General features: G+C 39.9%; 1 protein-coding gene across 8 annotated transcripts in view; it reads left to right on the forward strand.

The window, feature by feature from the left end:
• PPP4R4 (protein phosphatase 4 regulatory subunit 4) overlaps positions 1–13,581 on the forward strand; it is a 99,149-nt gene extending 85,568 nt beyond the window's left edge. For all 8 annotated transcript variants that reach the window (XM_038545623.1, XM_038545624.1, XM_038545622.1 and 5 more), the window contains 6 exons: positions 1,562–1,631; positions 2,068–2,154; positions 2,439–2,532; positions 3,612–3,682; positions 9,922–10,069; positions 12,443–13,581. In XM_038545623.1, the coding sequence (XP_038401551.1) occupies positions 1,562–1,631; positions 2,068–2,154; positions 2,439–2,532; positions 3,612–3,682; positions 9,922–10,069; positions 12,443–12,467 (495 nt within the window). In that variant the 3' untranslated portion in view covers positions 12,468–13,581. The remainder of the gene's footprint in view (positions 1–1,561; positions 1,632–2,067; positions 2,155–2,438; positions 2,533–3,611; positions 3,683–9,921; positions 10,070–12,442) is intronic.
• Positions 13,582–22,019: the final 8,438 nt, after the last annotated feature.

The following is a 22,019-nucleotide window of genomic DNA, read 5'->3' on the forward strand; positions in this document are numbered from 1 at the left end:
CTCTCAAATAAATAAATAAATAAATCTTTAAAAAAATAAGTAAATATGTATTCACTCCTACTTCTGGGTCTTTGATGTTAGATCTTTTGATATTGCCCCACAGGTCCATGAGATTTTGTTCTTTTCTTTTTTTTCCTTAAACTTTGTTACTCAGAGTGAATAATCTGTTGATCTGTCTTCAGTGTCACTCTTTCCTGTCCTCTCCATTTCAGCTGCCAGGCTTATTCAGTGTTTTTATTCCCAGTGCTGTATTTTTCAGTTCTCAAATTCCCATTTATTTCTTCTTTATATGTTCTATCTCTTCATGGAGAATTGTATGGTAAGATTAAACACTTATGTGGAAATCTTCTGAAAACGATCACATTGCTTTAGCAGCCTTCTGAGACAAAGATCGAAGTTCAGGATTCCTAGTGATAGAGGTTGTAGAACATAAGCAGGCTCTAAAAATTTTTAGGACTCAAATGACCTAAACCCAAGACAAAAATCAGGTAATAGAAAAAGACCTACAGATGATCCTGGTTTTGGAGTTAGCAGATAAGGACTTTAAGACAACTCTGATTAATATGATCAAAATAGAGGAAAAGGTGGACAAAATAGATAACACTACTTGTGAGCTCACTTAATGACATTTTATTTTTCAATTTTACATGTTTTCAGTGTTAGAGATTCCATTTGATTCTTTTTTATGCAGACCAGTTCTGTGTGGAAGACTTTTTAATCTATCGTCTATTTTCTTCCTGTTTTTCTTTACATGTGCAATCAAAACGCATGCATGTTCTCCAAGTTGTTGAGTATAGTGGAGTTTTTGTTTGTTTGTTTGTTTGTTCTTAAATTTTAAGTAGGCTCCATGGCCAATATAGGGCTTGAACTCATGACCCTGAGATCAAGAGTTGCATGCTCCACCAACTGAGCCAGCCAGGTGCTCTGAATGTAGTGTTTTATATGTGTCAGTTATGCTACATTTGCTCAGAACTTGGTATGTTTATTGATGTTCTTGCCTACTTGTTCTGTTTTTTTGGGATAAAGGACTTCTCTGAGTTTTGGTAACATTTTGTTTCTGGATCTGGAAGCTGGTTATGTAGGTATGTTCATTTTGGGAAAATTCATTGAGCTGTGTGCACTTATAATTTGTACACTTGAGTGTGTTATACTTCAGTAAAATGTTTAAAAAATACCGAAAGACCATTTCTTTTTTCCTCTGTCCTTTTAGAGAAGGACAATTGGTAATTGCCACTTACCAATCAGAAGTGAAAAAGACTCCTAGTAAATAGTTTGATGATGAGAATTGGCAAATGTCTTCTAGAATATAAAGGCGAATTACAACAATGATACTAAACTCATTGTTTTAACTTGACAAAACCCCCAGGGTACAATTCAGTGGATGTTGAAAGCACACAAATCCAAAAGAACCTTGACTTCTTTTGACAGTAATTTATATTAAAAAATTCTTTTCTAAGGCATTTTTGTAAACTGTATTTGTAAAGCTTAGAGTACTTTCTCATTAGAAGAGTTTTCTAAATCTATGCTTACTTTTAATGCTAGCATACTGTTTTAATAATAGGAACAATTAGAGAAAGAGAAGCAACAGAATGATGGGAGGCCCGTGAGTGATAAGACCTTTGAAAAGAAACGTAAGTAGTTTTCTTGTGTCTTCACCACTAAATCGTACAATTAATGTTGCATCCTGGCATTTGGAAAGTCCGTGCTGATTTTCAGATTTGATGTGGAAGATTGCTTCATTTTCTTTCATTTTCTAAAAAGTTGTTTTAAAAAATTGGCTACTTCATATGGTACTGATTGAAGAATACATGAATAAATAGTGGGAGTCAGTGTGGAGATTGAGATCCTTCAGAGGAAAACTTAAAGTCTGATAACAGACTTTATGAGTCTGTGAAATTGGTCACTGAATGGCTAAGATTGAAATATGTAAATATATAAAGTAAGAATATTCGGGAAAGAGCATGCTGCCTAACTAGGGACAGTGACTCATGTTCTCTGTGTTTTCTTGGTTTATGGAGATTAGGAGCTCAGAGGAAATTACAGCATTTAAAATAGAGTTTGTTTTAGGTAGAGACACTAAGACACCAACAACTCTGCCCAAGAGCATCCCTATTTCTGTTCCTGGACCCTCTGGAACAAGCACCCCATCGACAAGTAAGAAACAACTTCTTTTTATGTCTCCTTTTTCCCTTTTTGTAAAAATTAATTACAGGGAAAATCACTCCACTAGATGAGATTCTCAAATGCCTTTTACCTGTATCATTCATTGTTTTGGGAGTTCTTGACAGGCAGTAGGGGTAAGAGATACTCCAGTTAGCTCCCTAAGGAAAGGAAGCTGGGCCACCTGTATCTAATGAAAGAGGCGGGGAGTTGGTGAGGGGTTGGGGCAGCTAAGGATGAAATGAACAGCTGCATTTTCCTTCTGCTTATTGCTCTAGGCAAAGAAATCAAGAAATCCAAACTGATTCGAAGCCAGTCTTTTAATAATCAAGCCTTCCATGCAAAATATGGCAACTTAGACAAGTGTGCTAGGTATGGTCTGTCAGCTATTCACGTTTTAACCCAATTTTTATTTTGTAGTTGCACATCTTTATTATGTGAAATATTTACATTATGTAAAATCAGGATTAATTTGGGGTTTTGTTTATGTCAATAAATTGTAAATTTTTTTCCATAAAGATTCTCTATGAAAAAAATTGGACTCTACCAATTTGTATAAGAACAGGTTTTATGGCATTCTAGGAAGACTATTGCCATGATGCTATATAATAATGTCATGGGATCCATATATTGTTTTATGGGGGAGGTGGTGCTCTATCACACAGGTCACTCAACCTCTGAGTGTATATGGACATGCCCCATTTGCTAAGTGGATGTGAATATCCACATACTGTTGATATTGTTTCTATATAGAGAAGCCACAGGTATGTTTCTGTAGTAAAGTGATCACAACAATTCTTAAAATAGTTGAATGTCTGGTTTCTCCTTTGGCCCCACAGACTGAATTATAAACAGCTAAGATTAGGAGAGAATTAGCATAAATTCAATGACAACTTTTTATAAATGTTGTAAATATATAACAGGTGTATATCAATCAACAAAGGTAATTTTAAGTAAACATAATTGTCCTTGAAAGTATTTATTGAGAAAAAAAATGATGTGGGAAAAATAGGTTTTTCTTTTGTTAAAGATAGCTGGCTCTAGATTGTTAGCTGTATTTTGGGACATTCTCAATATATCTATCTGGAGTTCTAGTCGATAGGGTGATCTTGCAATGGACAAAAGAGATGAGAACTGAAGATAAGTTATTTCTAGGAAAATTTTATCCATATCATCTGTCTTAGCTGAGCACCAAGAGAAAAACTTTGATTCTGATGTAGCAAGTTTAAGGAAATTAAATTTGTCTTTTAAACTTTGTCTTTTAAATTAAAGACAAAGGAATTGTCAGGAGGCATGGCATGTAAACAATAAATGAGAAGTGAAAGTAGCATGTGTGCTTCATCATAAGTAGAAGAGAGCATTTAAAAAAGATTAGAAAAGACCAAGCGCCTAATGACTGAAGTGAAAGAAGAATGTTCTTGTATTTTAAACTAAATCATGTTCTTTTCTAGTAAAAGTTCTACAGCAGGATATACATCTTCTGTCTCAGGGTTAGGAAAGACTTCTGTGATTTCACTACCTGGTAAGTAGAAATCTGAGTTCTTCAAAAAAAATGCTAAATGTAATGAAATATTATTTTTTTAAGGACCAATTTCTTTATTTCTAGATATAGTGTTTTCCTGAAACTTACATCTTTATCAAATGCCCAAATAATTGAACTTTTCCCTAGCAACTGCGAAAATACTTGACTGTGCCATTTTGTTTTTATTGTGAAGACTCCGTATTTAATACTTTTGAAAGAGAGAAAGGACAGTAATAGGGTAGGTTGTTCCATAGTCTGAGGGCCTCTTGGGGCACAGATTAAAAGTTTTTGTAGTAATTTTTAGGGAAGTTAAGAATACTAGGGCTTCATGGTAGATCACATGCAGCCGAACATTTACAATATTATATATTTGAAAGTTTATACCAGGGATCAGCAAGCTTCTCCTGTAAAGGGCAAGATAAGTAAATATTTTAGGCCTTGTTGGCCAAATTGGTTTCTGTCACAATTATTCAACTCTGCTGTTGAGCAAAAAGCTGCCATAAACTGTACATAATGAATAGGTATGGTTGCATTCCAATAAGATTTTATTTACAAAACCAGCAGCAAGCAAGAGTTGGCTCACGGACTTATAGTTTGCTGACCTCTGGCTTATATAATAGAACCCAGAATTATACTATGAATAAGGGGAAATATATTGCTAAAAATTACTAGTGGCTCCTAAGTATATTTTTAAGTTTTTGCCTTAGCATATTGGCTGAAAATTATAGTACTGATCTTTGGTAAGTTTTTAGTGTAAAGAATAGCAAATCTACTCAAAGGTCAGAAACTTTTTAAAGTTTGGTCACATTTCCTTCCCAGGTTATGTTTTGAGTATTTTGTCTTCCTCTTACCTCTTATTATATTCTTATATTATAAGAATATATAATAGATATACACTATCTGTGTAAGAATAGATATACACTCACTGGCTGTTCTATAAACAGTATATTTTCATTTGTCAGATCAGAAAAATCTTTCTAATAAAGCATTGACATTCATATGCCGTATATAGAGTGGTTTTACAACTAGGAGACTAGGAGTAGCTTAAAAAACCTGGAAGAATTTGATAATGGGAAGTTTTTGAGCTAAAAGTTATCAACATTTCTTGAAGTGGGGGTTATAAATAATAAAATTATTGATTACTTTTATCATAGCAAATTAGTGAATTCTTTAGGAAATACTAAGAGAACATTCGGGATTTGTGAAGTTTATAATACAGTGTCTAAGAATTTCATATATATGAGTCAGTTTGAATTAGCTCAGATTGGAGCTAAATGGTGCAGATGATTCTTGATAGCCTTAAGTAGTTCTTCAGACTTGCATGGATCCAATCTGGCCTCTTGGAGATGACTTCATATGAGCATATTTATTCATGAACTTGTAACAAGTCTTGCCAAGAAATTTCTTTGCTTAAGTCATTAAGAATATTGATTTGGAATAGGTTTTTTTTTTTTCAAGTTTTAATTATGTGCACTAATTTCTTCAGTTTTGACTTTGCTTGTTCTTAAGTCACTTTGAGAATCAAGAGTGATCAACTGATCCTAAAACTTATCCAGAATCTTAAGTAAAATAATTTTATAAGGGTAAATCTTTTATTAAAATATTAGAAAAATATTCTGTCTTAAGGGTTCAATGTTATTTTGGGGAGAGGGAATATTGGCTGAATGAATGAAATCTCTTCCAGGTTATTATGTATTACTTAATATATATATTATATATTGCTTTATGAAGTACAGACTGAGGAAAAATTACATACCTGATCTACAAAGAGAAAAAGGGAGCAAAATGTCTCTTAACAAATGCATTAGGTGTTCACAAGAGAAGAGATTTTACAGACTTTGGGACTTAAGGCAGGTTTTAAGATACTTATATCATTTGGGATGAAGCCTGAGGCATGCTAGGATTTCTGATAAGCAGAGATGGGTCTGGAGTAACATCCTACTCAGAGTGCCTGTAATAAAGAAGACATGTCAATGTCTTGAGGAAGCAGCAGTAGGCCAGTCTGACTGGAGCACAGAGTTGAGTGTGAGAGAGTGGGATAAATAGAGCTGAAATGAAAGGTCAGTTACTGCTTGGAAGGCCAAATTGAGGACTTTTTACTTACCACGAGCCCATCGTTAATATTTTGGTGACTTTTGCCTGTTGTCAATTCCAACATTTATCTAAGGCTATGTGAGCACAACAGACTGGGAGAAATACATGGAGAATGCCAGTAAGGAGTCAGGGAAACCAACTGTAATGTATCCATTATTAGTGGGTATGAAAATCTGTGGAGCCCCTTTGGAAAACAGTTTGGTGAAGTTCATCAAGAATCCTAGTTTTAAAAACTAGTCTTTGATGCACGCAGTCCCATTTCTAGTGACCCATCATGAAACAGTGGGATAAAATACATAAAATGTGATAAAAAATATCATAGCATATGGTATGATGTGATGAAAATGACACTTTACCTCTGTCACCCTTCCTTAAACCTATAACCTTAGTCTAATTCTAAGAAGAGCATCTGATAAATTCTAATAGAGGGGCATCCTGTAAAACGTTTGGCCAGTACCTCTCAAAGCTGGTAAGGTCACCAAAAACAAGGAAAAGCTCAGGAGGGCCAACAAGTGAAGGTAATGTCGTGTACTGGATGGGACCCTGAGACAGAAGCAGACATTAGGCAAAAACTAAGGCAATCTGGACGCACTGTGGATTTTAATTAGTAATAATGTCTCATTACTGGCTCATTCACTGTAACAAGTGCAGCATACTAGAGTGAAGTGTTAGTAGAGGAAACTGAGTGAGGGGGTGGATGAAAATTCTCAGCGTTATCTTCTCAATTTTTCTGTAAATCTAAACATTTACATAATAAAGCCTATTTTAAAAAATCACTTTTATAGTAACTCCAAAAACATTAAGTCTTCAGGAATAAATTTAACAAAATGTATATTCTGTATACACTAAAAAATTCAAAACATTGCTGGATAAAATTAAAGAAGACCTAAACAAATGGAGACATATACTGTGTTTGTGAATGGGAAAGCTTAATATTGTTAGGATGTCAATTCCTTTTAAATTGATCCAGAGATTTAATGCAATCCTGATCAGAATTCTAGTAGTCTTTTTGTAGAAATGCATAAGCTGATTCTAAAATCTCAATCGAAATGCACAGAACTGTGGATAGCTAAAACCATTTTGAAAAAGCAAACCAAATTGAGAGAGCTTAAACTGCCTCATTGCAGCACTTACTAGAAAGCTCCAGTAGTCAAGACTATGTGCCTACACTGACATACATGTGCAGCTGAGTTTCCATAAAGGCTCCAGGATAAATCAGCAGTAATGGGATAGTATTTTCAAAAAATGAAGCTGGAACAATTGGATACCTATATCTTCTTATTAGTTTCAGAGGTAGAATTTAATGATTCATCAATTGCATGTAACACCCAGTGCTCATTGCATCAGGTGACCTCCTTAATGCCCATCACCCAGTTACCCCATCCCCCCATCCCCCTTTCCTCCAGTGACCCTCAGTATGTTTCCTAGGTTCAGCATCTCTTAGGGTTTGTCTCCCTCTCAATTTTCATTTTATTTTATTTTTCCTTCCCTTCCCTATGGTCATCTGTTTTATATTTAAATTCCACATGAGTGAAATCATATGATATTTGTCTTTCTCTGACCAACATTTTGCTTAGCATCATACTCTCTAGTTCCATCCACATTGTTACAAATGGCAAGATTTCATTCTTTTTGGATGGAATAATATTCCATCCAAGTATATTCCATCCATTCCAATATTCCATTCCAATATATTCCATATAATATTCCATCCAATGGAATAATATTCCATTATATAGTTATACACCACATCTTCATTCATCTGTCGATGGACATCTGGGCTCTTTTCATAGTTTGGCTATTGTGGACATTGCTCCTATGAACACTGGGATGCAGGTGCCCCTCAAATTACTGTTTGTATCTTTGTATATCTATATTAAAAAAAAAACAAAATGAACCTCAATCCTTATCTCCCACTACACATAAAATTCTCTTAAAATGCATAATAAACTTAAGCATAAAAGCTAAAACTATGACATTTCTGAAGGAAATGTTACAGAAGGAAGTCTTTGTGGTTTTGGAATAGATTTCTCCAGACCATGAAAGAAAAAGTTAACATATTGGACTTAGTGAAAATTTAAAACTCTGCTCTTTGAAATAAAGCATACAAAAATAAAAGGCAGGACACAGATGAGAAGAAAATAATCATATTACATATACCTGACAAAGGACTTACAGTCAGGATATACAAAACAAATCTTTAGAACTAATTAGTCAACTAATTCTAAAATGGAGGAAAAATCGTGTATCATCATCTTCACAGAAGAAGAAGATACACAAATAAGTACATGAAAAATGCTTGACATCAGCAATCTTTAGAGAAATGCAACTTAAAAGGAACAAGAGAGGCATAAATAGAACCGAGGGTTGCCAGGGGTGGAGAATGGACAAGATGTGTGAAGGTGGGTAGGAGATGCAGGCTTTCAGTTAGGGAATGAGTAAGTCACAGGGAAGAAAGTCACAGCGTAGGGAGCACAGTCAATGATATTGTAGTAGCTTTCCCTGATGACAGATGGTGGCTACCCTCATGGTAAGCACAGCATAACCTATAGTGAAATCACCGTTGTGTACTTGAAACTAGTGTGCTGTTGCATGTCAACTATGCTTTAAAAAAAAGTTAGTTTTAAAGATGGAATTCTATGCATTCCTTAAAATGTTTAAGAGGAAAAAAAGTGTTGACTACATAGAAAAGTAGTCATGAATGGCTAAATCACAAAGTATGTTATAAAATAGAATGCACAGTAGGTCTTTATAATTTAGATGCATAGGTGTGCATATACATAGCCCACTTAGGAAGAGAGATTGAAACAATTTATATTAGAATGATTAAAGACTGTGGCTTTAGTTGCTAGAATTATGGTATTATAGAGGATTTTAATTTTTATACTGTTTTTGTGTTCCATTTTTAAAAATTATAGGTTATTCTTGTAATGAAAAAATATGTGCTTAATGCTGTAATTCGTTTCATGATGTCAGACAGATATGTTACTATATGTTCATCTTTTGGAAGATTTGGTAGACAGAAGATCCAGACAAATATATTAAATCAAGAAAATGCTAATTTAAAAATTTTTTAAAGTTCCAAATTAAAAAAAGCAACGGGAAAAAACACGAGGAGATAACACTTTACGGCCACTAGAATGCCTAAAATTAAAGACATAATATTAAATGTCTGTAAGGATATAGAGAGCAACTCTCCAGAATGCTTATTTGTTGCTAGTGGGCATGTATAATGGTACAACTGCTTTGGACAACAATTCAACTGTTTCTTTTTTTCTTTTCTTTTTAAATGTGTTTCATATTTTTTAAAGATTTTTTAATTTATTCATTTGAGAGAATGTGAGCATGTGAGTGAGAAGCATGAGCAGTGGGGAAAGTCAGCGTGAGAGGGAGAAGCAGACTCTCCGCTGAGCAGGGAGCCTGACACGGGGTCTTGATCCCAGAAGCTCAGGATCATGACCTGAGTGGAAGGCAGACTCTTAACAATTGAGCCACTCAGGCGCCACTTGGCAGTTTCTTATGGAGTTGAATGTACACTTATTATGTGATCAGCAATTCCACTCCTTGGCTTTTATTTACAAGAAATTAAAACATGTATCTATACACAGACTTGTACACAATCGTTCATAGCGGCTTTCTTTGTGAAAGTTAAAAACTGGAAAAAATCCATATGTCTGTTGACCGGAGCCATGTATAAATGAGTTTTGGCATATCCGTACAATGCATATCAGTCAGCAATAAAAGGGAATGAAGTATTGATATACACAAACAATAACGAGAATGAACCTCAAACTGATTTTGCCAAGTGAAAGAAGACAGACACACTGTGTGATTCCGTTTACATAAAACTCTAGAAAATGCAAACTAATTTTTAGTGAATGAGACAGATTGCCTGGAGTGTAGGGGAGGGATTGCCAGGGTGCAGGAGGTACAGGGGTGGGTGCATTTTTACTCTTGATGGTGGTGATGGCTTCATAGGCATGTTATGCATCTGTCAGACCTTAAATTTGTGCAATTTCTTGTACCTAGGCTGCACCTTAATACAATCGATCTTAAGAAAAGTCAGCTATCATTAACTTTACTTCTCTTAGGTTAACATTTCTTAGCGCATTCAGCATGTCTGACTGTACTTGAATTCCTTTCAGATGATTCATTCCGCACTCGCAATGCCAGTAGCACTCCGACTTCCTTTCCCTCCAATCCTTCCCTACCGAGCACCTCCCGGGGGACAGGTAACTCAGTTGATCCAAAGAGCAGTGGAAGTAAAGACACACAACCACGAAAGGCTACCTTGTAAGTAATCCAGTGATGTGCCAAGTGTATCATTCTGCTCTTTAAGTACTTTCCAAAGAAGAGACAAAGTCTGTAATGAGGAAAAGGGTATAAATTAAAAGGAATTCTTTTCACCCATGCCTCTTTTATGTCTGATACTTTACATAAGATGATACAGATATGGCAAAGACACTGAAACCCTAGGGGATCAACAGGAAACTTGAAATGGCTGCCATTCAAATCTGAGGTCCATTTATTTTTTTGTGAAGTGTTTGCATTCAGGGCATTTATCTCTGAGAAGACACTGGGTATAATTGCATCCCTTTTGAACACCCAGCTCAGATACACAGTATGTAATCAGCCAGTGCTTAGAAAGGTCGGTACAGCTAATGCTCCTGAAGAAATATGACTGCAGCCTTATAATCTAGGATTGTGGCTCTGGCAAACTGAAGATTTTCTACAGACCAAATTTATGCTTTCATGTTATGGTTATAAAGGGCCTCTACTCAGCTTTTCCCTTGTGGTTCCTTTTTGTGAACTATTTGTATCTTGTTTGAATTGTTGAAGCCTTTGGTACTTGCAGTTGAAACATTGAACAGGGCAGACTATAAAAATCCCCAGGGTGAGAGAGGAGCTCAAGGTAGAACTGATTCAGCCAGGATGTCCAAACCATTGTTAGGGTTTATACTTTCATACAGAACTCCCAAACCTTCTGATTAGCATGGAGTTTAAACAGGACTCAGGCTTTCTTTGAAGCATATTTCACTGAATGCATGAGTATTTTCTTATGTAATTTCTCAAATGCCTCTTTTTTTTTTTCAGAAACTACATGCTATTACTCCCTTTTAGGAACTGAATTTCATAATTCTAAATTTTAATTGGCTGTTGGTATATAAAAATACAGATGTATTCAAAATTCATTCAAAGATTAGGAAAAAATGTATTGAATGGAGCTCAAGGAGAGAGTAGGAGGATATGATAGAGAAAAGCAATAGTAAATAGCAAAGGTGATATTGATAGTACGGATTAGTAGCATTTAATACAAAGGGTACTTTCATTTGCAGAGAATGTTCTTTGCCCCCCTACAATTACTGCTCAAACGATGACACTTTGAAGTTCTGTTTATAAGTCCTGCGGAGAGAGGCAGGACAGGACGGTGGTGTGTGGAGGTATGGAGTAGCAGCCCTGTGCCCTGGCTGCAGTGGCCACTCAGAGCTCCGTGTGGTTCAGTAAGATGGAGTCTCCCTTCCGGAGCCTTCCAGGCCGGGCACCCTGGTCCTTCCTGTCTGTCACCCTATGCTTTCTTCCTCTCAAAAGCCTGCCCTGGAATCCTTCTATTGAAAAGCATAGTTAATAACATCAGAATGTCATCCATTCTATTCTCATTTTTCTAAATGCCAGAGGCATTTGTAAAGTAAGGATAGCTGAAACCTAATATTTACACCAGTTCTCCTTTATTTAGATTACCATCTTCATCTGTTCTTGCTTTGCTGTGTTTTTCCTTTTATAGACTGAATTTTCTCTTGCTCAGTATACACCCTATGTAAAATATCCATATGGATATTACATATCCATAGAATTGTATACTCGATTACATATAATTGAGGGTTACAAAAAAGAATCTAGAAACACTCTAAAAAAATCACATCATTTGTTTATTCTTTTGTGAATGTTCTGAAGGAGGAGGAATGTTGGTTTTTTAACAGGAGACTGGATATCAAGTCCATAACTATTTCTATATAACATGGTTCTAGTCTAGACTTTCTCATGAATGCACACCTGCTGCACAACTGGAATAGCTGAGTGAGATGTGCATTGGTCTGGTTTCTATGAAGTATTATGCACAGTTCGGTGATGTGCCATATTGAAATGAAAATAAGCTTATGAAGTGATTTCAGAAAGTATTAGTTATTTCAGTATTGCTTCTTCAAAAAATTCCATGTGATACATTCTCCCACTTTTGGGTGTTATAGAGATGATCCATTTGGTATTTAGGGGTATCGGAGTCTTAAAGTAGGTACAGGAAGGCATCATATCTTATGTCCTTTAAGGCCAAACAGTTGATATATTTGGGTCTATGTTCATTTCCATTGTTGTTATACAAAAAAAGTGGGGAAATTGTATGAACTGAATTGAATGCTATATTAAATGTACATAGGATTTGGTAATTAAAGAGTTCCAGGTAATCCTTAATGCGTGATTTCTTTTTCACTTAATCAAACTTAACCAGAATCCTCATATTTTCAGTTTATTTGAAGTAGATTATATTTCTTACTTACTTTGTAAGCATTATATGTACCAAATTTTTCATGTTTTGTTTTTTCTTTTTCTCTTCTCTTTTTCCTTCCCTCCTCCCACTCCTCCCTCTCTCCCTCCCTTATTTTCTTGACAAAGAAAATCGAGAAAATCCAATCCTTAAATCATCCACTTGATGAAGGAAGCAAAACAAAGACAACTGGAGATAATGTGATTGATGGACAGAACCTAAAGCAATGGCTGGGCTTTTTCTTTCTTTCTTTCTTGTCTTTTCTTTTTTTCTTTTTTTTTTTCTTCTTTTTTTTTTGGTTAATGAATGGAAAAGAGACACACAATGGCAGCTGATGTTGATAAACTTTCCATGTTTGAAATTAGATTCCCTAGCAGGTATACTATGTATTTCTCAAGTAATAATGTGGTTACAGAATTCCAATGTCATAGTGAAGTGCAATGAAAAACAACTTTAGGTATGCGCTTTTAGCACCGCTACAGAAGAGACCAGTCTGCATTTATCTGTGCAAGAAACCATCTATTTAACTGTCCTAGAGTTTTAGCACTCAAAAGTTATATGAAAGTCCAAATCAACTGAAATTGCTCTAGCTAATCACTTGGAAAGGCCTTGGAAGTAAGAAAGACATTGCATCTTCTGGAAAATCTCCAAGCCCAATTGAAAAGTCACATTGAAAAGGGTACGAACAGCTGTCAGCAACTTTATCATTCCTGCCGGTGAGGCGACAGTGTTGTACCTGGACATTCTGAAATTTCAATTTGGCAATGAAAATTCTACCAAGATTTCTGATAACTTTTAGCTACGACTATCTTAAAAATAATAGATTGATGATTTAATTTCCTAGAAGACTTTATTTTATAAATACTTTGTTTACATTTTAGATTGTATTTGTCCTTAATTTAAAAATGATGAATCTAGTTTGAATCAGCTGTTATTCCAAGCTATCATGCTTAAGCTATGTCAACAGCATTTATTTGTACTAATGCTAGTATTTCCATCAATAGTTGCCTGTGGAACATATACAATTCTTAATTTTAAAATGTCAGTTCTTGAGATATACTGTATGAAGCTATTGTCAGCTTCTCGATTTCAAAATGCAATCAGCATATAACTATATTGATATTAGAGAGTGTTTGTTTTTTAAAATATATTGATGTATGATAAAGATGATCTAATTTGTGAATGCATATGCGTGTGTGGTTACTTTTTATAATGTGAAATAATGAATAATGAGTTTACTCAAAATAAAACATAGGTTACTGAGATACCAGTGTTCGTGAAAAAAGTTTTAAATCTTTCCTGCAGTTTTTATTCTACAATTAAAGAGTAAGACAGTTCATTTTTCAGTAATGAATGAGAAGCGCACCAACATCAACTATAAATTAATTATTCAGGGGACAGCTACTCAGTGTGAGACTTCTCCAAGACATTCGTTTCCCCTTTTTCTTTCGTATGGCCTCTTCAGGGCTATTTTTAGCAAATCTTAGTGTCTTTTCATTTAAAGATAGGTAAATGGAATTGTCAAACTACTCATTTTGTCAGTAATTAAAACTAGGGTAGATTTTTGAGAGACTGGACAATATGGGCTCAGTGAATCCCCTCTTCTTTGTGGCTTTCATGTCACTGTCAGCACCTGTCACATGGAATGGAGTACATGATTAGGAGAGAATGCATGTGTGCATAGCAGCACATCCAGCACTTTCCTTCATACTCATCATTGTGTTGCTTTAAATAAAATGGAGAATTTCAGTTTGCTTGTTCAATAATAACTAATAATAATAAAAGAGTTAGGGGCTTTATTTCCCAGCATGCACGCAGGAGAACAGTGAAGTGTTTGGCCAGGGGAAGTCACCACTGTGTGTAAAGTTCAGGAGTATGCCCAAGTCAGCTGCGGTCTTGTTCCTACTTAACTAAACTGTCAATTAAGACGGTGATTTTAATCAGTGTTACTTTCGGATTTTTTTTTTTTAAGAAAAAAGAGCACAATTTTTAAAACCATTGACCTATTCGCTAAGATTATACTTCCAAGGTTGGATATATATAAAAACAGTAAAAACCAATTGGTGACAGTTATGAATATCCGCATATATCTCGATTTATACCAGAAGCAAGATTGATAGTCTTATTAAAAGTTCTCAGTGTAACAACTCACCAAATCCTTTAAACTAATTGTGTAACATCTGTCACTCCAGAGAAATAGGGATGGCTGGCTCCTGTATCTTCCTGTTAATTATGAAAACTCGCATTTTAAGGACAGGTTCTAGGATGTCCCTAGTTCACATTACAAGTGAGGTAACAGACCCATAGAACTCTGTCTTACTGGCAGATCCAGAGATCAGACTAAAAGGGATTTTGCTTGTGAGAGAGGAGCATAGGGAGTCTTTCTGACATAACCTCATACACATTTAAAAATCATTTCCATTATTTGACTTCCTGAGTTCAGACATCTTATCCTGGAAGGTGGATCCATTAGCCCTGCAGTTAGTGGGCATATGTGAGATACACAAACTGAAGTAGGACAGACTCTTCAGCTTGAGTAGGAATCTTGCCATGAAGATAAAATGAATTGCAGCAACCCAGTAATCTGTTCTCAGTTGTTACAGTGTGTGTGACAGTGGGTGAGTGTGGGTGAGTGTGTATGTGTCTGTGCCAGGGTAGTTTTTAAACCTGACACTTAAATATAATGAAGACTTGTTGCAATGTTCAGATTTCCCCCCTCAGTTGAAAACTTGAATTTTCTTGGTAAGATCTATTATATTTTTCATTGGCCTGCATTTTTTCACCACACAGAGATACTTGGAAAAGCTGAAACCTAGTGTCTTAGGGACTTCATCAAGTAAATGGAGGGGATTTTTTTTTTTTTTAAGTTTTTTAAAGCAGGGTATAGGGCCATTTTCTGCCTCCAAGTATAATGTGTTAGATATAATTTTACACTGTCATTGTTTTGCCATGCATATGATGGGCGAATTTGACCTGCACGTTCTAGGAGTCTTTCGATAGCAATGAAGCTTCTTATAACTGGGTTTGGCCATATTTATTTCAGAGGATATTATATTTCCACAGACTTTCTTTTTTAGATTTCATCCCTTAAAGGTGGGTAATTTGAACTCTTATTTCTTTTTCCCACCATCTTTTCACAAACACACTTGACTATTAGAATACCAACAAGTCAGTTAAGAATGTCAGTTGGAGTTAGTCCTCTCTGTTTGCCTCGTCCTAGGTCCTAGCACTGCCTGGCCATTCCCAGGTGTCAGTGCTCATGGAAGGAATATAGGAATGAAGTGATGTACACACGTTAATATGATGAAAAGTCCATCTCTAAACTGCTTAATAGTATTTCCTGAGATACGGTTCACGTTACTCTGATTTATATTTATAACCAAGATGACAAATAAATCCATTTTAGGTACATTTAAACATGGGATAGCAAACAGATGGAAATCCAGTTAGGCATTTAGTCTACACATTTGACGCTCCACAAATTAGCTAGCTCAACCCATGGTTTTCTGAATTTGCTCCTGAAATATTTTCTTATCTCTGTAACAGAAAATAAGCAAGAGAATTTTAGAGGTATTTGCTAGTCTCCTTTAACCCCCGGACAAAGCCCATGCTCATGTTCTATTTGAGCAAAGTGGGTAATAGAGGGGAGTATGTGTGGCCTGTATATTTAGATTCAATGTTTTCAGTCGAGGGAGGAAGAGTGAAATGGGCCAGAGGGTTGGGGTCAGGAGAAGCAGATCTCCAGCTGTCACACCACGCCACATGGGGTGACCTTGGGCAAGGGTTCTTCTTTCTCTGAGATGAGATCGTTGCCATGAAGCCAGAAGTGCCTGGGACAGTGACCGTCCTTGGACCTGTGACCCAGTGTGTGTCCCCCAGTTCCTGCCTGTGTGAAATGAAGGAACTGAAGTCCATCTGTAGCTCGGCTAATGCCTCTGTCAAAGAATCTGTCACACCGCAGAATAGCCAGGGCTGCACAGAGTCTGCGGCCCCGGTCAGGGATGCCTACAGCTGTTTTCTTCTCCTTTTAGTTCCCAAGAAATGATTCCATAATGGATTAAAATAAAATGCTTCCTTTGCTCCAGAGAGAGGTAAAGAGAGCAAAGCTCATGACTCCTAGAGAACGTGTCTTTCTCCCAAAGGCTTGGTCTTGAAATGGGGTTCTGGTCTACCATTTTTTAAAAGTCCAGATACGTGAGTAACAGAGAGGGGTAAAGATCTCCTACCAACCTAGTCTTGAGCCAGTAACAAGGGCTCTGAGAAACAGGCTTAAAATACCAGACAGACGGTACAGACCTCTCCTTAAGAGTGAATGTAATAGTCGGGTTTATCTGAGAATGGCCCAGACTAGTAGGGGACAAGGGAGACACTCTCTTCCTCACCACCCCGTGCCACCAGCTGCACCAGACTCCACCTCTGCTGAGCACTTAGTACTTAGCATGTCTTAAATCATAAGAGAGAGTCCCCACCCTGCCCAGAAATAAAAGAATTCTGGAGGTTTCTTCATAGATCATGAAGTGAAATGGCTGGTCCACCCTGATGAGGGGAGGCATGGAATAAGCAATAATTCCCTAAAGGCTTCCCACACTGCCTCAGTTCTCTTCTCATCCACTTCCATCACTGTTCTTTGTAAGACCTAGAAAAGGAAATAATGTGGCAGACCATTCCTGTGGCAGTGGTGAGGAGGGAACTAATTGAGCCCCTTGATATGTTCGGCTATGGTCCTACCCATGGGGCCATCCACGCTCCTGAGATTGAGTGGTTCAGGCTCATCTGTGCTGAGAGGACTGGTTTGAGGTTGTACCAGGGACTGCCTTGGAAGCCCGAAATAATACCAAGGGGACCCCAGACCACAGTGCGGGTGTGGATCAGGGGACACCGCCTAGCCAATTTGTGCATGCATGCATCAAGTCAGCAAATACTTAGTGACCATATACTTTGTGCTACTGATTCTTGAATGAGCTGATGCTCGTCCCAGAAGGTTTTCATGCTGCCCGGTGCTCCTGGATGGCAGGCGAAGTGGGAGTAGGGGCATGGTTACTTTTCCATAGAAGCTTTCCCAGTCCCTAGTACTGCTGTGAGGCAGTCCCTGGGGACCCTGAAGTCTCCCTGGACTCCAGTTGCCTGGACTCAGGCTGCTTGTCACGTTTGGGAGGCCCTTTTGTCCAGAAACCTCATGTAATATAAATGATGGTACCCACATAATTTTTTTAAAGAGAGATCAAGCAAACTTCTGTGTCCCAACACCTGGAAATTCTCTCATTTCTGGAGTGGAATTTACTTTTCAGATTAAATGGGGGGTGAGGGGTGGAATATTAAACGGTTTGCAAATTAAACTGTAAAATAGCATATTTCTTCATTTTTAACTGTGTTTATAGCAGAAATTCTTTCAGGTGCTGGTGTGCAGGATGGTCCTGTTTGTTTACCTTATTTTCCCTGAGCTGGTAAAGCCTGATGGGGAAAAAGGCAATCAGATTCCGTATCCCTGGAAAGCCTGTAGTAAGATATCGCTGCCATCTGTACTGTCTGTCGGAATAGTTTCTTGGTTGTAATCATGATTGGGGGTTACTGCTGGCTCCTTCGTGCATACGGACCAGGCATGTTCGCTCAGCAGTTCCCCAGGATGCACGGAACTGCCCTGGACAGCAGATGACTGCTTCTCCAAAGCAGTAGCGCTTGCATTGAGAAAATGGATTAGCTGGGGCAGGGTTTGGGGGGGATTCCATGTGGAAGAATGACTGACCTTGCTCTCCATGGCTTCAGAGGCAGAACTAAGGTGAAAGAATCTGAGTTAGCTAGTGTGTGTGTGTGTGTGTGTGTGTGTGTGTGTAACAAAAACAATTTTAGCCATTTGTGGATTGAACTGCTTTTCAAAGAACTGGCAGTTTCTCTCTCATTGGAAGCATTGAAAGAAAGAGAGCGAGGGGGCTGTTTTGTAGGGCTATTCTAGAAGGACTTCCACAAAGGGGTGGGAAATTGGCCTGAGTGACCCCTGGGGGATGCTTTCATCTTGAAAGTGGTGTCATCTCATGCAATTTTAATGAATCTGTGACCCAATTCCATTTCGGGGGTAAATCTTGAGCATTGAGAGAGAAGAAGGAGAAGTCCACATAAGAGAAGTCACATGAGTTAAATGTGTTAATAAAGTAGCTTAAAATTATAAAAACATCCAACCTAGGTGCTATTTCAAGTTTTTTTGGAGTTTTAAGTCCAATTTTCTACTACAGCTTTTCTACTACACCATGGTATTTTATCAATGTTAAATGGTTTGCAAAAATATGTTGGTTTTGGCCACATTTCATACTTAGGGATTAGGCCTAAATGAAGGATTTTGAATTATTTGGGGTATTTTTGGGTTTCTTGAAGAAACTAGGGCTTGCTGAGGTCAGCCCAGGGCAAGAACATTTCTCTGATTCCCATCTACTGAAGCAGTTCACACATCTCATACTTCTGATCTAGCTGGAACTTTGGGAAGAAAACTTCGATGTTTCTGCAGTAAAGCTCATACAATGGTGAAATGTAGACAAAAGCCATAGACTCTGAACACCAAAAAGGGTTACACTTCCTTTCTTTTTGCTTTGGTCCTAAATTATTACCATGATGGAATTCCCTCAGTTGACTGTACGTGTAGCTCATCCCATTCTTTTGTAATGGTCTCGCTTGGAGAAGAGTTCTGAAGCACATTGCTTCAGCTTCGGTGAATCTATTTCCCAGCCAATGACTCCCCCCTCTTTAGCAGAGAGTGGCACACTTTGTGTCCATTCCTCTGATTAGAAGACGGCCCAAACCAACCAGGTAGCTGCTTCCCACCATCCCGCAGACCCCAGGATGGTGGCTGTGTGCAGTCTCTAGATTCTGCAGATCGACCAGATTCCAGGAGAGCCTTAGGAGGCAGGATGGACAGCAGGAGGGGCATGAAGGAGACACTTCAACCCCCACCCAACTTTAGCCCAAGAAACTCTGATGTTACCTACTTTATATATTGGTGTTTCTCCTTTGAAATATTTTGTTTGAAAAAACGAGTTCAGTGGCTCAGAAATAAAAAGCTTGAAAATACTAATTGATACTAGATCAGTCGTAAGGGAGTCCCGATGTCTTAACCTGTGATGTGTAGCCCAAGATACCAACACCAATTTCACTAGGCTGTTCGGAGAATTACATGAAATTATGCACGTGAAGTCCCCAGAACAATGCCTGGTGGATAGCAGGGGCTTAACAAATAGGATTGCCTTCTGTTCTCTCTATCCCCTTCATCATCTCCTGCATGTGGCATTGGGCCAGGCTGTCAGACGAGAATATAACCACCAAGGACGTGACCTGCTTGGAAGATTGAGTTATAAATTGATTTGGTCAGTCCAACATTCGTTGAGGGCTTATCCCGTGGGAGGTCCCATGTTAGGCACAAAGGATCTGAAGCTAATACTGAGGACCAGCGGGAGGGCTCGTCTGTGTCCCACTGTGGACTGACCAGACGCAGAAGGCGCCTCCACGGGATCCTCTCTGCCTTGTGCCCCAGTGGCAGGTAATCAGCTCGCTCGACAAACATTGAGGGCCTTGCCTGTGCTTCCGACCCTCCTCTGGGCTCCTGGCCCCTCCCCAGGTCACCTGCTGCAGTGTCACAGTTCCCACTGCGCTGATGGGCTGGTGACTTGTGCACATGGGCATCCAGCCGGGACCTCACCCTCAGCTCCAGAGCAGCTGCCCCTGCCACCTCCACCTGGATGTCCACAGACCTTCCTGATACCTGTGCTTCATATGGAACCTATGAACTCATGCCCTGATCTGTTCCTCTCACGGTCTCCCCGTTTCAGTCAGTGGCAAGCCCACCCTCCCCATTGCGAAGGCCAAGCCCCTGGCCATCATCTCCGACTCCCCTCTTTCTGTCTCTCACCTGCATCCACTCCATAGCTAACCACGCCACCTCTACTTCCCGACTGGCCCAGGATCCACCAGCTCCCCTGTCCCCTGCTGCCACCCCCATGCCCAAGTGTTACAGTGACCTCCTGAGGGCCCTCGCTTCCTCCCTCATCCCCTCCCCCCCAAGTCTTTTCTCCGTGTAGGAGCTTGTGAGACCCTTTCACACCCAAGTCACACCATGTTGCTCCTCTGTTCCAACCCCTCCAGGGCCTTCCCATCTCTGCCAAGACTCTTCCAGGGCCTGTAATGTAGCTCCTGGATGACTGGGGCCCTGACCTCATCTCTGTGTTAAGTGCAGGCTGAGTGGGTGACACAGTCCAGGGAACACAGTGGACAACGGGACAGATGCAGCCCCTGGCCTCAGGGAGGCCACCTACCCACAGGGGAGATGGGCTCTGGGCAATCTTCAACCCTGTCTGGGCCTCTGGCACCTGGGGGAGGAGGCTGAACCAGGCACCAGCCACATCTCAGCCAGGAGGCAGGGGCGCGGGAGGCTCAGCGCGGCCTTCCTCTGGGCAGCAGGGAGGCCACGGGAGCACCTCCATTCAGCAGCGAGCCTTCCTCAGGGGAAAAGAGGGAACAGATTGCATTTAATGCCCAGTACCTGTCTCCTCTCGGTGTCAGGGTGCAGTTCCACCACTGACCCCACTTTCTTCCTGGGTGGGGTGGTTGGGCTCGCATCCCCTCAGGGAGCTCCAGAGCGAGTAGGGGTTCACATTTGCCCACCCCGGGAGCAGCACTATTTCGCAGAGCAAAACCTCCTCTGGTTCCCATTCCTGGCCAGGCCCCAGGCAGCTCAGGGGCCCCTCCAGCTTTGCCCCCCTCTGCCCACTGCCTCCCAGAGGGCAGAGGGGTTAACGAGAGTGAGGGTGAGGGTCAAGTCTGGGCAAGTGAGGGTCCCAGCAGGGGACTGGGATTGATCCGCTTCATCCGTTGCCTTTGACCGGTGGGCAGGCTGTGGGGACCAGTCTGGGGCACGTTTGGCTGGGGGTTTGGAGGGTCTGGGGGTGGCCGGGGAAGGAAAAGCAGAAGTGCTGAGTGCGCCTGCTTTTGTGATCCAGATTCTCTCCCTGCTCATCTCCTCCAGCCTCCCATGCAGCCCTGCGCCCAGCTACGCGGCCCTGCCTTCATTGCACCCGGAGCGCCCCACGACGGAAGCGGGTGACTCACCGGCCTGGGCTAAGCTCCCCTGGGACGCTTGCAGCCGATTCCCATCACACATTCTGGTGGAGCTGGCCTTCCAGCAAGGGGAGCGGATCCCCAAACCCCACACTCCCCATCACTAGCTGCCTCCACCCCCACCTCTCCTGCTCCCCTGGGCTCCAGAGCACCTGCACGGTTCCCATCTGAATAAATGCCTGTGGGCCGGAGGGTGCCACCTGGCTGTCTCCGCACTCAGTTCCCGGGTGTCACTGACACGCACCCCTTCTCTCTTGTGGGACCCCTCGGTAGGGAGCGGGGAGGCTGCAGTTCCCATCGGCAGAGACCCTCATTCTGAACCAGGCCACCTGTAGAAACTGTGACTGAGTGAGGTTCTCAGGCCTCTCCTGCCTGATGCAGGGGGCTGTGTCCGCTTCTGTGCCCCAAAGAAGACAACACCCAGCCCTGGGACTCGGTCCGTGGCTCCTTGCTGATTCTAAGCTGTACCTTTAGGACTCAGGGCCCCACTCCTCCTGCGGCCTCTGGGTCACTCCCTTCTTCTGTTGTGCTTGCTAAAGGTATGTGTTTGGGGAAGCCTGTCTGGTTCTAAATGGCAAGCCTGTGTTCGGTGGGTCGCTCCTGAACTAT

Source organism: Canis lupus, chromosome 8 (assembly GCF_011100685.1).
Source record: "Canis lupus familiaris isolate Mischka breed German Shepherd chromosome 8, alternate assembly UU_Cfam_GSD_1.0, whole genome shotgun sequence".
Classification (NCBI taxonomy): Eukaryota; Metazoa; Chordata; class Mammalia; order Carnivora; family Canidae; genus Canis; species Canis lupus.